The sequence below is a fragment of the Cryptomeria japonica genome, chromosome 1 (genome assembly GCF_030272615.1).
Source record: "Cryptomeria japonica chromosome 1, Sugi_1.0, whole genome shotgun sequence".
In the NCBI taxonomy this organism is placed as follows: domain Eukaryota; kingdom Viridiplantae; phylum Streptophyta; class Pinopsida; order Cupressales; family Cupressaceae; genus Cryptomeria; species Cryptomeria japonica.
The window spans coordinates 560,720,561-560,733,522 of NC_081405.1; the positions used below are offsets into that span (position 1 = coordinate 560,720,561).

General features: G+C 35.8%; 1 protein-coding gene across 1 annotated transcript in view; it reads left to right on the forward strand.

The window, feature by feature from the left end:
- The window catches only part of LOC131029156 (1-acyl-sn-glycerol-3-phosphate acyltransferase 2), an 89,586-nt gene that overhangs the window by 59,723 nt on the left and 16,901 nt on the right, over positions 1-12,962 (forward strand). Inside the window, exons 3-7 of the mRNA XM_057959547.2 lie at positions 904-943; positions 1,042-1,115; positions 1,240-1,299; positions 11,285-11,362; positions 11,469-11,627. Of these exons, the coding sequence (XP_057815530.2) occupies positions 904-943; positions 1,042-1,115; positions 1,240-1,299; positions 11,285-11,362; positions 11,469-11,627 (411 nt within the window). The remainder of the gene's footprint in view (positions 1-903; positions 944-1,041; positions 1,116-1,239; positions 1,300-11,284; positions 11,363-11,468; positions 11,628-12,962) is intronic.

Here is a 12,962-nt window from a genome sequence, read left to right on the forward strand (position 1 = left end):
AAAAAAAAAACGATAAGCCCCCAGTTTTTTCATCCTTTTCTTTGCAGTTAGGGTTCTTATTGATCCTCTTATATTCGTGTTGGCCACCTTGTACTAAATTGCACATTTAAAGCACACATTCAATCTCCTCGAGAAATATATTTAGCTGAAGAGAAATAATATAATTACACTATTCACTTGTTAGTAAGTATAATTAATTCACATACTTCGGAATGCATTTCAAACCATTAATCATACATCATCAACATAGATATAAAGTTATAAACCAGTCTTGTACAAATATGATTGAATCACAGCATTTACAATAGAAAATTCACTATATTAAACATCATAATTTTTTGGAAATTTTTACTATTCATATTTTACCAAATTATAGCATTTTAAATATATCAATTCATATCCATGCTAGCATTTTAATCAATGTTTCCTTAGCATGTAGAATTTATTTTAACGACAATAAACTGAACCAATATATTGGGTTTTTAGTTTCAACATATAATAACATCTATTTACGTTAAATTCATTTAATGGCGTCTGAATTGATAACAACTAACTAGACAAATATGAACTATGGCATAAATTAGGATTACTATTAGCATATATGAAAACAATAAACAACTAATCATAACCATCTATCCGAGTATCAACATATGATTCCAAAACATTATCACTGTATAACATAAGGAACAATGAGTGCAATAGGGGTTGCATAAATAAATGAGCCTTACAGTTTTTTAAGCATAGTTGCCGGATTAAAGTTATCTTTTACAAAGTTTTCCTGGGGTCCAGATATGAATGTGTACTCTCCCTGTTTGCTATTCTTCTTAAAGTGCATTGTAATTCTTTTCTTGTTTTTCAATTTTGTTTTCTTTGGCACTTAATGAGTGTGGTGCTGTCAAGCAGATTCGTGTGTATACAGATGCTGATACATGGAAGCTCATGGGTGAGTAGTATTTGTCATTATGACTCTTTTAAAAAAACTGTCTTAGAATATATATAGCTGTTTATTTATTTATTCTTATTATATGTATTGCTGGACAGGAAAAGAACATGCCCTCTTGGTTTGCAATCATCGCAGTGACATAGATTGGCTTGTAGGCTGGGTTCTAGCTCAGGTTTGATCATGATATTAACTCTAGTTTTAGCATATCTTGTTAATCGTAGGCTCCTCAACTATTGTTTTCTTAACTGTTACTTGAGCATTTATTGACATTATCTGATTGGTTTATGTTGCTTCAGCACTTTGGTTGCCTTGGGAGTGCACGGGCTATTATGAAAAAGTCATCAAAGTTTCTTCCAGTAAGTCTTTGTGTGGATGAAAATATGGAGATAAATTCATAGAATTGTATTTCAACAAACTATTGTGAGCTGTTTTAGCTCTGACAATGCTGATATTTGGCCCATTTTTTTTTAGCTGAGGTGAAATTGGTTTATTAATCTTCTCTCTTGAATTGTTGATGTTTGGTTTTATACTTGAATCTGTTGTTGGCTAGCTTTTTTATCTGTTACATTTGACTATTTTATCAGTTTGCTTATATCATATTATATTGGCATTTAAGTTCATATTACTTTTGCTTGGTTTAAGTGTTCTTTGACTTAACAGCGCTTTGTATTGGAGTAAAAAATAAGACAAATACATTTTATTTGTGAATTTCTATGTGGAGATCAATGGATTGCTAAATTCAAGCAGGGTACTTTGCAAATCTAATGGACGATTTCTTAACTTGTAAATGTGGTTATTTCTGTATGTTTGCAAAATCTTGGATAGCTTGTTTGTATTTGGCGATAATCCCAAAATGGTTAAAATGTGAAAAAATCTGAAAATGGACAAAAGATGGCTTTGTTTTGAAAAAGATATGATTAATTTATCAAAATTGGGAACTATCATTGGTTGTCTATGAAAGATTAAGTTATTGGGTGATATTTTGGTAATCAACTAAGTTTTTGATTATTATTTTATAATTTTGACATTACTGAAATTGTAATTAAGTGGAGAAAATCGTTGTTGATTGTCAGTTTTGATAACTCCAATTCAGAAATGACTTTCTTCATTATTGAGAAAAATCTCTTTTATATAATTATATGGTGCAAAAAATAGAGAATTGTGTTCTGATATTTCTGGCCTTTCAGAGCAGATATATACTATGATTTCTGGAGCCATGTTCCTAAACTCCTTATCAAGTGAGATTTAACAATTTTCTCGATCACATAATTTCAAGAGAAACCAAACTTGTGAAATCTGGGATAACCAAAATGTAACTCCATACCTTGACACACCTAGTGCACAGTCTCATAGTAGAAAGTAATAAGTTGTAAGAGTTTTAAAGCCTTTAAAATGATAGATATTTACTAGATGATTTTGATATCCATCACTTTTAGGTTTTTTTAGACCACATTGTTAACTTCTGGATTAGAAAAAGACATTAAACAGTGACTGCAATTTGGAAAGAGTCAAAACGGCCTGTGGTGGAGTTCTGTCTTGGTCTGATGTGAATCTTTTTTGAACAATGCTATCATCCAGTACTAGAGATACTGATCTACATCTCAAAGAGCTTCACTTTGTATGTTCCAGGAAGTTCTCATCTCCTGCTCAATTGTATTGTGAAGAAGAGCATGTGTGGATGGAATGCAGTGTGAAAGGATTACGAGTAAAAATATTTTACCATTAGCTTAATGTGAATAGAATGGAAATTTATAGTGCTTATGATTGTTTGGTATACGGTATACCCATTAAGTAGAAAATTTAGAGCAAATGCATTTGAGTTTCCAGAATTTTCACCAAATTTTCTTAAAACCATTCAAATTGGATGAGTAATATTATGGACAATGGAGCTCTCAAAGTTGCCATTCTGTACAGTCTTTGTTACATGAAGAACTTCATGTGATGGAGGTGGAGGTATATTTCTTTATATGTCCTGCTTTGCCTTAAGATTTTCTGGGGAAAACATGCAGATTCCTTGAATGAGTGGGATGCTGTCTCATTGCTTGACCTGCAAAATTAAATTTCTGTCAAAGACTAACACACAACCCTATGGTAGACCTCACCAATTATTTTTTGACATTTGAGCTCTCAACTTTTCTAGGTGCCGTTGTCATAAGCCCATTCATTGATGTCTTCAATGTAGTTTTTATGTCTTCCTTATCAGTTACGATTGATGCAAGATACATCTTCTGCCTTGGTGTAAGTACAATGGCATGACCTTTTCTGTAGATCTTTGACACTATTACACCAGTGGAACTTGCTGTTGTTTACCTATCCTGCAGCATTCTTGTAACTTTCTACAACCTTGATTCTGTTGTTATGGGACTGATGCAAACATTAGCTTGAAATTACATGGTAAAAGTAGATGTTAGGTAAAATGTAAAAGGTAGCAAAGAATTTATATAATGAGAATACAAAATTGTGAGGCTTCTGTTTCTAATGGCTGAGTTTGTGCTTGTCACATCTTTTTTCTCTACCTGTCTTTCAAATCTGCAATTTTATCTTTTTTGGTTGGTATTTGAACCTTTTACCTTTTGCATTTTAACAAATGCTACATTATTCTAGTACCCGATTCTCCTAGAAAAACCTAAAACTTGGGCTAGCTCTCATTCCATCTTGCATAAAAGGATTACATGTTTTTGCTTTGTAAGTATATTTTTGTCAAATACAGTATGTGTATTGGGTAAATAAAACACTACCTATTTGAGTGATCCAGTTTGTATTTTTCAATTCAGACATTCAAATAATTGAGATGTGACTACAGATTTCTACCATAGGCCCAACAGGTAATAGCACTGAACTCCAAATCAAAAAAGTTATTTTCAATTTTTTTATTTCTATAGAGCAATTTGAGATGACAGAGTCAACAGGAATTAATTTCTAGATTTGTCATGTAGTCTCACAATAAACGTGAAATGCCAAGTCTAGAAATTCAGTTTATGAATATCCTAGTTCCCAACAGGTAACAGCAATGAACTCCAAATCAAAAAAGGTTATTTTCAACTTTTTATTTCTATAGAGCAATTTGAGATAACAGAGTCAACAGGAATTAATTTCTAGATTTGTCATGTAGTCTCACAATAAATGTGAAATGCCAAGTATTTCTATAGAGCAATTTGAGATAACAGAGTCAACAGGAATTAATTTCTAGATTTGTCATTTAGTCTCACAATAAATGTGAAATGCCAAGTCTAGAAATTCAGTTTATGAATATCCTAGTTCCGAAGTAAGGAAAACATAATGCAGATGCATTCATTCATAACAGATGTCAAATACTATAACATAAATAGGCATTTCCATCTAAAGGTAAGATGTTTACGCTAATTTCCCTTAATTAGACTTAGCATCATATCAAGAATGCATGTACTAATTTATTTTCATTGCAAAGAGTGATTCCATTGCCTACATCATATGATCTTCAACATCGAACTAACTTGTTTTCTTCAAGTAACTTCTCTAGGAAGTATAATCATAAAGTTTTCAAGTTCGCTTTCAATGACATAAGCAAATTATTGTTGATTTCGTAGATAAGAAATTCAAAGCTAAATGACAAGTTTATTAATGAGTAGTTAAATGCTTCCCTAAGAATAAATGATTCACTTGGAACTAAGTACTTGGATAAGTGAGGGATAGGTTAATCGTCAGTTTTTAATTCAATTCCAAGTCATGCAAAGAGGTTAAAATTAAATGAGCTGATTAGTCATTCACTCTTGATAGTGGATTTATGACCATTCATGCATGGTACGTGTTTGTTCTCCAAACCATAGTTTACAATCGAGAAGACACACGTTAAGAACTAACCTGGGGGAAACAATGTCAAGCTAGGCAATTAGGAAGTATTCATTATCAAATTGTAGCTAGTTCGGGTAACAGTTCTATGCTTTTGGTTTTGCCAAAGAAAAGAGGATGTGGCTGTTCCTTGAGATTTTACAGGATAATTAAAGAGAAATAAAAAAACATGTTACTATGGCTTAGTTATGCTTTGAGGATATCTCAAGGATTTCCCACCAAATACCCCGCATACTAGCTTACAAGTCTTATAGATCACAAATATGTAAATAATAGATTAATATCAAGTTACAATGCAACTAAATTGCGAAACAAAATTAATATCCCCAAATGTGAAGCCATTTACAGTTTCCTACTTAATTTGTAACTACTGAAAAGCCATTATATGTGTAACTCTTTGAAGATAGGTAACAAGTGCACTTTCACACATGTGACAAAAGTAGATTTTCATGAGCATATACAAACTGGTAAGGATGTAGCTTACAATAATTTACAAAGAATGGAAGATATCTTCAATATAAAGTATAATGGTCGCCAAAAGAGGACTAGTTTTTTGTCCTCGAATTTGGTTGCTTGAATAGGAGTCCCTGTTATAACCTTTTCACACATCGTCCCATTTGCGTCCCATTGCAAATGGGGCCCCCCTCTTTCCCGCTTTTTGGTTTTGTTAGTTTAGGGTTTTGGCAGTTAGGTGACAATTTTGAACTTTAATGTTTGAGTCTCATTTTGATATTGTCATGTTCCAAGGTCTTCAATGTGCAAGCAATGACAAATTCTTGAGTTTTGAAGTCAATAGGATCAAAGTGTTAGAAAATGTCAAAATGTTTAAATGATCCTGTTGTGACCTAATCACACATCACCCCGTTGCAAATGGGGACCCCCTCCTTTTTAGGCCCTCTCGGTCTTTTGGCTGTTTGTTGGGTTTTTTCTTGGCAGTCTTGTTAGTCCTCCCAGTTTGCAAGTGTTTAGGGGTCAATTTGATCAAGTTTGCAGCTCGTTTGAGCAAATTTGGCTAACTCTGGAGCCTGTTTTATCCGTTTTAGGGTTTCATCCTTAAGGCTTGGGTTTGAGGCCTTTCCTTTAGGGTTTTGGGAAAACTAAGCATTGCATTGGAGTTAGGATCCTTTAAGGAATCTACCCATGAAATTTGAGCAAATTTTGAGCAACTTTCTATTTTTAAAAAGTTCCTATTTTTTAGGCATTTCATTGCGCCCCTCGGATTGGTCTAATTTTGCTGAAAATCAAGCTTACTATTTTTAGCAATTTCTATTTTTAGTAAGTTTCTATTTTTATTAAGTGTCTTTGCATCCTGTTTTGCCCTAATCTTAACATTTTGAACTACTTACTATTTATTGCACAGGTGCTGACACTAAAGACTGAGCATTCTTGAACATTTCTAAATCCGGAAATTGTGAAAAAGCAAGCTAATTGATCGAAAAATGGCTAAGTGTGGACTCTCCTTCCAAAAGTAGAAAGCATGGAAAATCTTCTAAGTCTGGCACAAAATCACTTCAGTTCCAAATGTGGCATCTTGAATGTGGAAAATGGCCGAAAACTGACTATGGACAAAAAACCAAGCAAGAATCCTTGCCAAGGCGGAAGTGTGCAAGTATGGTCAAGAAAATCCAAAATTCCTTGGCATGATGGATTTGGTGCTCTAGTCTGGAGTTGGGCGCTAGAATGAGGATGCCAAGGAAAGTTGGCAAAGTTAAAAATTCCATCACCATAGTATTTTGGCGCCCAAGTCAAAGGTAGGTTGCTAAAATGTGGTGATGGAGGAATTTCCTCCAGCCCCCAAAATTCCTTGCTCATAGTGTTTTGGCACCTGAGCAAGGTTGAGAGTGCCAAAATGAGGAGGTCATGGAAAACTTGAAAAATCCTTCACTGCAGTGCTTTGGCGCCCAAAGTGGTTATGGGGCGCTAAATGAAGGTGAGTAGGGAAATAGTCTAAGGCACAAAATTCCTCCATGATGGCCAAATAGCGCCCAAGTTTGTGCAAGGGCACCAAATGGAGGGTGACAAGGAAGAAACAAAAGATTTGAAAATTCCACCACATGGCCAAAATAGTGCTCAAATGCAGTTGAGGGCACTGGAAGGAGGGGTCATGGAAAAGTTAAAACTTTGAGAATTCCTCCACCTAGTGCAAATAGCGCCCAAGTCAGGTAAAGGGCTCCAAAACCAAGGTGTAATGAAAAAGTCAAAGCTGGTCAAAAATCCTCCATACCAAGCATCCAACGCCCAAGGTCAAGGATGGGCACTAATCTCAAGGGGTCAAGGAAAAGAAGAAGATTAAGAAATTCCTTCACATTGTGGATTCCATGCCCAAGTTTTAAGAGCAAATTCGAAGGCAAGGAAAATGGAAGTCGAGGATTAATTTAAGGCAAATTCCACCTCAGGAAAAATTCTGGAAAATCCATTTTTGGGCATAAAAAATCATTTGAATTTCAAAATGATGATAGATTTGGATTTGTGAGAGAATTTTATCTCTCTTGGACCCTGTAACGCTAATTTGAAAAAATCCCTAAAAAACAGGAGATGTTGAAGATTGATGAAAAAGCTTCCTTGGAACAAGGCGAATTCAAAATCTCAAGAAAATTCTTCCTAGATGAAATTTTCTCTCTCCAAAGATTTCTTGCCAAGTGGATGGATAGTAAAATTCGCAAGTAAATCTTTCAAATATCCCTCCAAAATTCAAATTGGAAAGAATGGGGAGTTGGCAATGCAAAGGAAAGAATATTCCAAGATATGATGCATGACTCAAGGAGTTAATATAAAATTCCATTTTGAAAAACAATGATAATGGCGGGTCCTGTTTGCATGGCATGTTGAAGAGGAAAGTATGATGCATCATTAAAACAACTGCCAAAGTTGGTCTTTTGTCAACTTAGCAAGTTGGTGAGAGAATTCTATTTAAACATGCAAACACAATTCATTTCTCATGGGCAAATTTGGAGAGAGCTAAAGTTGGAGAGAAATAGTAAAGTCAAACTTGAAGAATTTCTTGTTCCTTTTCAGAAGTTTTGATTGTGGAGAAATGGTAGAATCAAGCAAAGTAGTGGCTATTTCTAGGCAGGCACAAATTAAAAATGAGATGAAGGGATTCCATTTAGAATCCAAAATTTTGTCCAAATGGAAGGAAATCAGCGACACAAATCTAGGGACTTTCAATTTGGTTGCTTTTCGGATTAGGATGTTTGGAACAGCCGGACATAATCCGTCACCTATCGCTGCCAGGATTGTTAAAAGTGGAATTGTTGCAGCAGCAGGTTTCCCTCCGTCTATCCAATGTCCAAAGTTGATCTTGGAATGCACAAAACACTACAACCTGGAGAGAAGAACTATTTCAACAGAGAGTGGCAAGCTTTTGGCCAACCTAACTCTGGAAGCTATTGGGGAAACCTTTGGAATCCCATCACATCATTCCATGACCTACAAGACTAAGGATAGAGCTGAAGTAGTGTATGATGCAGGTCTTGACAGATGTGCTAGAGTAATCAAGAAGAACCGGATGCCGAAACCAAGGCCTCACTCCAAGATGCCCAAGCAACTCACTATTTTTTATTTCAAGCAAGAGTATGTGGATTTGTGATGATGTTAAGCAGGATTATGGGGTGCCCATAAGCCATCAATTTTGAGACATGGATGTTCTTCTATGTTGGTGAGGTCATGAATGCCAACGGAATAGTGGATTGGTCTTGGTTAATTAGCCACTATGTGCATGAATAGTTGAAAGGTCTAAAAGAAAAGAGAACCCAATCCTTTTATATGAGCTCATACGTGATTTATTCGCTCGCAAGGATGGGTGGCTTCGATGGCTTGCTAGGAAGTGGGCCCATGGGATGCGGAGTAGCAAAGTTGAAGGTCCATGAATGTTATCCTCAGTTGCACCTGAACAACACTAGCTCATTCAAATTGGTGAATGACACTTTCACTATGTACTTGACTAGGTTGATGCAAAATGAGCTTCATACGAGAGTGTCGTCCGAAGCCAGGGCACTGGTGCAAAAGTTTGGGGCCGTGTTCCAGCAGTTTCCAAAGTTTACTTATATCAGGACACAAAGATTCTCCTCCCAGCCACATAAATTGCCAAGATTTCCATCGAACAAACTGGTCTCGTTGGAGCTTATCAAACAATTGATAGCATATGATCAGATTCAGAAAAAGAAAAAGAACTTATCCATTGAGTTCCCAATTGTCTTGGGTGAGTATGTGGAATTGTGCTTGAACCTGGCTGTAGTTGAGAAGGTAGCAGAGGAATTGGCATTCTACCGGTTACCATTCTAAACATCCAGATCATACTACGATCCATATAATAAAATCCGGAATGTAGCTGGAATGAAGTTTGTGCACAAGTTTCACCTGGAAGATTTTTGGGCTCGTGCCAAGGATGATCTTGAGGTCAGGAAAAATATGTTTTTCAGACTACCCCTTGACATGATTAGAATTGGTGACATAATGCAAGTGCCAGATCAAGTGAAAGAGGATCCAAACGTAGTCCAACCGGAAATTGAAAAGGTAAAGGATCAACCTATCTAGCTTCTGGATTCGTCAGAACCTGAAGTTAATGATCTAGACATTTTGGCTAGACCAGTTTTGAAGTTCACTAGGCATTGGATCGATCGACATGTCAGGATGTTAAAGGAATGACATGTCCCCTTGAGCTACTAGTTAATGGGAAATTTGGATTCCCACAGTGAGGCCACAAAAGGATCATCACAGACCCAAGCTGAGGAAGGAGAAATCTAGCAGAAAACAGTTGGACCTAATGAAGGAAAGAATGCTCCAAAGAAGCCTAGGACAAGGAAAAGGAAGGAAGCCCTGCCAAATGTTCAACTAGAAATCCAACTAGCTGTTCAGCAGGAAGTCCACTAGGAAGAACCACAACAGAAAAGAGCAAGGGTTGAAGAAGCTCAATCCCTAGCCAGTTCTTCTAGTGTGCGAGAGGTGGAAATGTTCGCACAAGAAAATCCACTGAATCCGCCACAAGGCAATATGCCTGATAACACACTTGCACAAGATGTTCTTAGTATCAGCGTTGCACACAGGCCAACTCAGCCAGGAGGTTAAAGGTAAGAAATTCCCTCCCATCCAGAAGAGCCACGCCAAGATAGTTTCATAGAAACAATCCTTGGGCAGATGGAGGAAGCTTCACAGGAGCGGGCTCACGTGATTTGGGATGGATTTACTCCGCCTCTCCCTAACAACACCACGCCTCTCCTTATGGGGGGAAGAATTAGAATTGATTAAGTACTTGGGCTATGAGTACACTAACTTCTGATGTATTATGAATATATATGAAACTAACTATGACTCTCATACATATTGCAGTCTATATTAATATTTACTATTAAATTCTACATAAGAACATTATCAGGATTCATATATTAAGCATACATATTAAGCACACCCCCATGCATACCACCAAGAACAAGGATGTTACTGCCTGTAACTTAATAACAGTTCTGATCTGATCTGATTGATGGATGATGTCATGGGATGCTTTTGATTCCTTTCCTTTATATCTCTTCATGTGAGGGAGAGGTCACACCTCTTCATCATGTATGCCCTTTGGCAAGAGACACACCCTTTCACCATTAGCACCCTTTTAAAGAGTGCAACTCTTCATTATTTCTGCCTCTTGAAAGGGACACATCCTTTCACAATCAGATCTGCACTTCTGATTCTTAAATTATCCCCACTTCAAATGAGCTCTCTTCTCCCTTTTATACCTCATATTTGGGGGAGTCACTATCATTTCATGCCTTTTGACCATACATTAACTTTATTCAAATTTTAATTATATTTAGTTATATTTAATTATATTTTTATTTTTGTTCTTTTGTATTTTAATTTTATTATTATTATTGTTTATTATTAAAAGTATATTTCAAAGTGGGGACATCACACAATGTGAGTTCCTGTTGAACCTGCAAAGCTGATTTACTCAAGAATAACTCCTATCATTATGCTAGAGATTACCAGTGGGCTGCGTTGATGAGCTGGGCAATGGAGAGGATCTTATTTGTGTTGAATTTTTAATTTATAACCACTGACCTTATTTCTCAGCGTGTGGGGTTTCTGTATTTGGGAGACCTTTAACTAACTCCTACAATGTGGTTAATATCTTTTATAACAGCTATGAAATTGACAAATATTTCTGCCATTTGGTAATTGTGACAGCACTTAGCTTTGCTGAAAATGTCTTAAACACTAACAATGGTTTAGTGTGCCCTAGTTTTCTGGACCATGTAACTTTCTTTGACCCAGAAATCACCATTGTGCAATTGATTGAGCCACTACTGAAAATTTCTGTTCATGTTTTTAAAAGCTCCTGGCAGCATGTTGAGATTTCCCTGAGATGTATTCAAAATATGAGACATGATTGGAATTGCATATTGGTTCACTTTTTGCTTTAAGTAGAACTGACTTCATGAATAGATTTTGTAATGTACATATTGTTTGATTTCAAGGATCTGTTAAATAGACTTTTCTCATTGGGAATGATTCATTCAGGTGGTGGGATGGTCAATGTGGTTTTCAGAGTACGTGTTCCTGGAGAGGAACTGGTCTAGGGATGAAGCTACATTGAAGGTAATGGCTGGCTTAATCATGCTGTTTTGGAAGGAAATTCCGCTTTCTGTTTTAAATTTTATATTGTATTACTCAGTAATTATTGAAAGTATATTTAAAACTGCAGTCAGGCTTCCAAAGGTTGAAGGATTTTCCTCGACCTTTCTGGTTGGGCCTCTTTGTAGAGGGGACAAGATTTACCACAGCCAAGCTACTTGCAGCCCAAGAGTATGCAACGTCTACAGGGCTTCCAGTGCCACGCAATTTGCTCATCCCTCGCACAAAGGTAGGCAAACTTTCCTTGTATATCTGAACAATCTAGCGTCCATCTACTAAATTTGAATTTTGAATATCTATATTGGGGGGTTCAAGTCATGTTTATTTCTTCGCCTTTGGCTTCATTTATCAATTCTTCTGTTAGCTGCAACACTCCTCTGTGCTGTGTTTACTTTATTGTGTTATATGTTTCACTCCAAATTTTGGTAAACTTTGTGGTATTTAAACCAGGAAATTGCTATTAAATGAAATTGGATGTTTGAAAATAAGAAGATCGCACATGTTGTTAAACTTAAAAGCTTCATGTGTGGATCCAACTAGTCATAGTTGTCAAATACTTGTTTTTCTTTTGAAACGCAGATTGTGTTTAATGAAGATGTGATTTTTACATTGAGGTAGTCAAATACGCATATCAATGTTGGTATGATTGGATATTGATATGCTTTGAATAACCGGAGCTTCACATCCTTCATTTCAAATCTGGTGGTTTGATGAATTTCTGTGCTCAATTTCTTCAGAATTATATTAGAGACTAATGGTCACATTATGTATGATTTGTGTGTTCAATTTATAATCCAGTTTCAAATTCTAGCATTCCACAGATCTTTAGAGCTTGTTAAAATTTAAAACAAAACATGTAATGTATAGGGTTCTTGATTTACAAGATTTTATTGTTGTAATCTCTGCTACTTTCTATATTCATTTGAATTATAAAATTTGAAATCTTCTTTCTTTATATCAGTGCTCACAACTCAACAGATTTTAAGTGCGATTATCAGCTTTATTTTTTTGAAGCTGCTTACATGCTTTATGAACCTTAGGTGCTCATCTACAAATTTTATCCTAAATATTTGCGAGTCATTGAATCGCTATGAGCCCATATCTGTTTAACAACTAATAAACTGAGCATCTTCTAAAGTAGGAGACACTCGACAGCAGAAAAAGCTACAAATAAGGGATAATAAGTGCAGCAGTTTTAAGTACCTAAATACCACTGTAACAGATCAGAATCTGATTTCAAATGTGCTGATCCAATGACAGATTAGGGCTGGGAAAATCAGATAACAATGTTTGTTAATGTGCTGTTACATAGAAAATAGTAAGACAAGCTTAGCTTGAAAACCAAACAGGAAGAATTTCTAGAAGTGAAACCTACTATATAACTTAATTTGGTGAGCTAGAAATCTGTAGCTCTAGCACATAGTTTAACTACTCACTTAGTACCGCACTTTTAAAAAAAATTCAACATTTCCTGACTTTAACTTGCGAGTCTTGCAAGACAAGTTTTCTCTGAGTTTAACCCTTTGATGTGTGAAATTTTGTCTCTATTTGCATTCAAATGAAT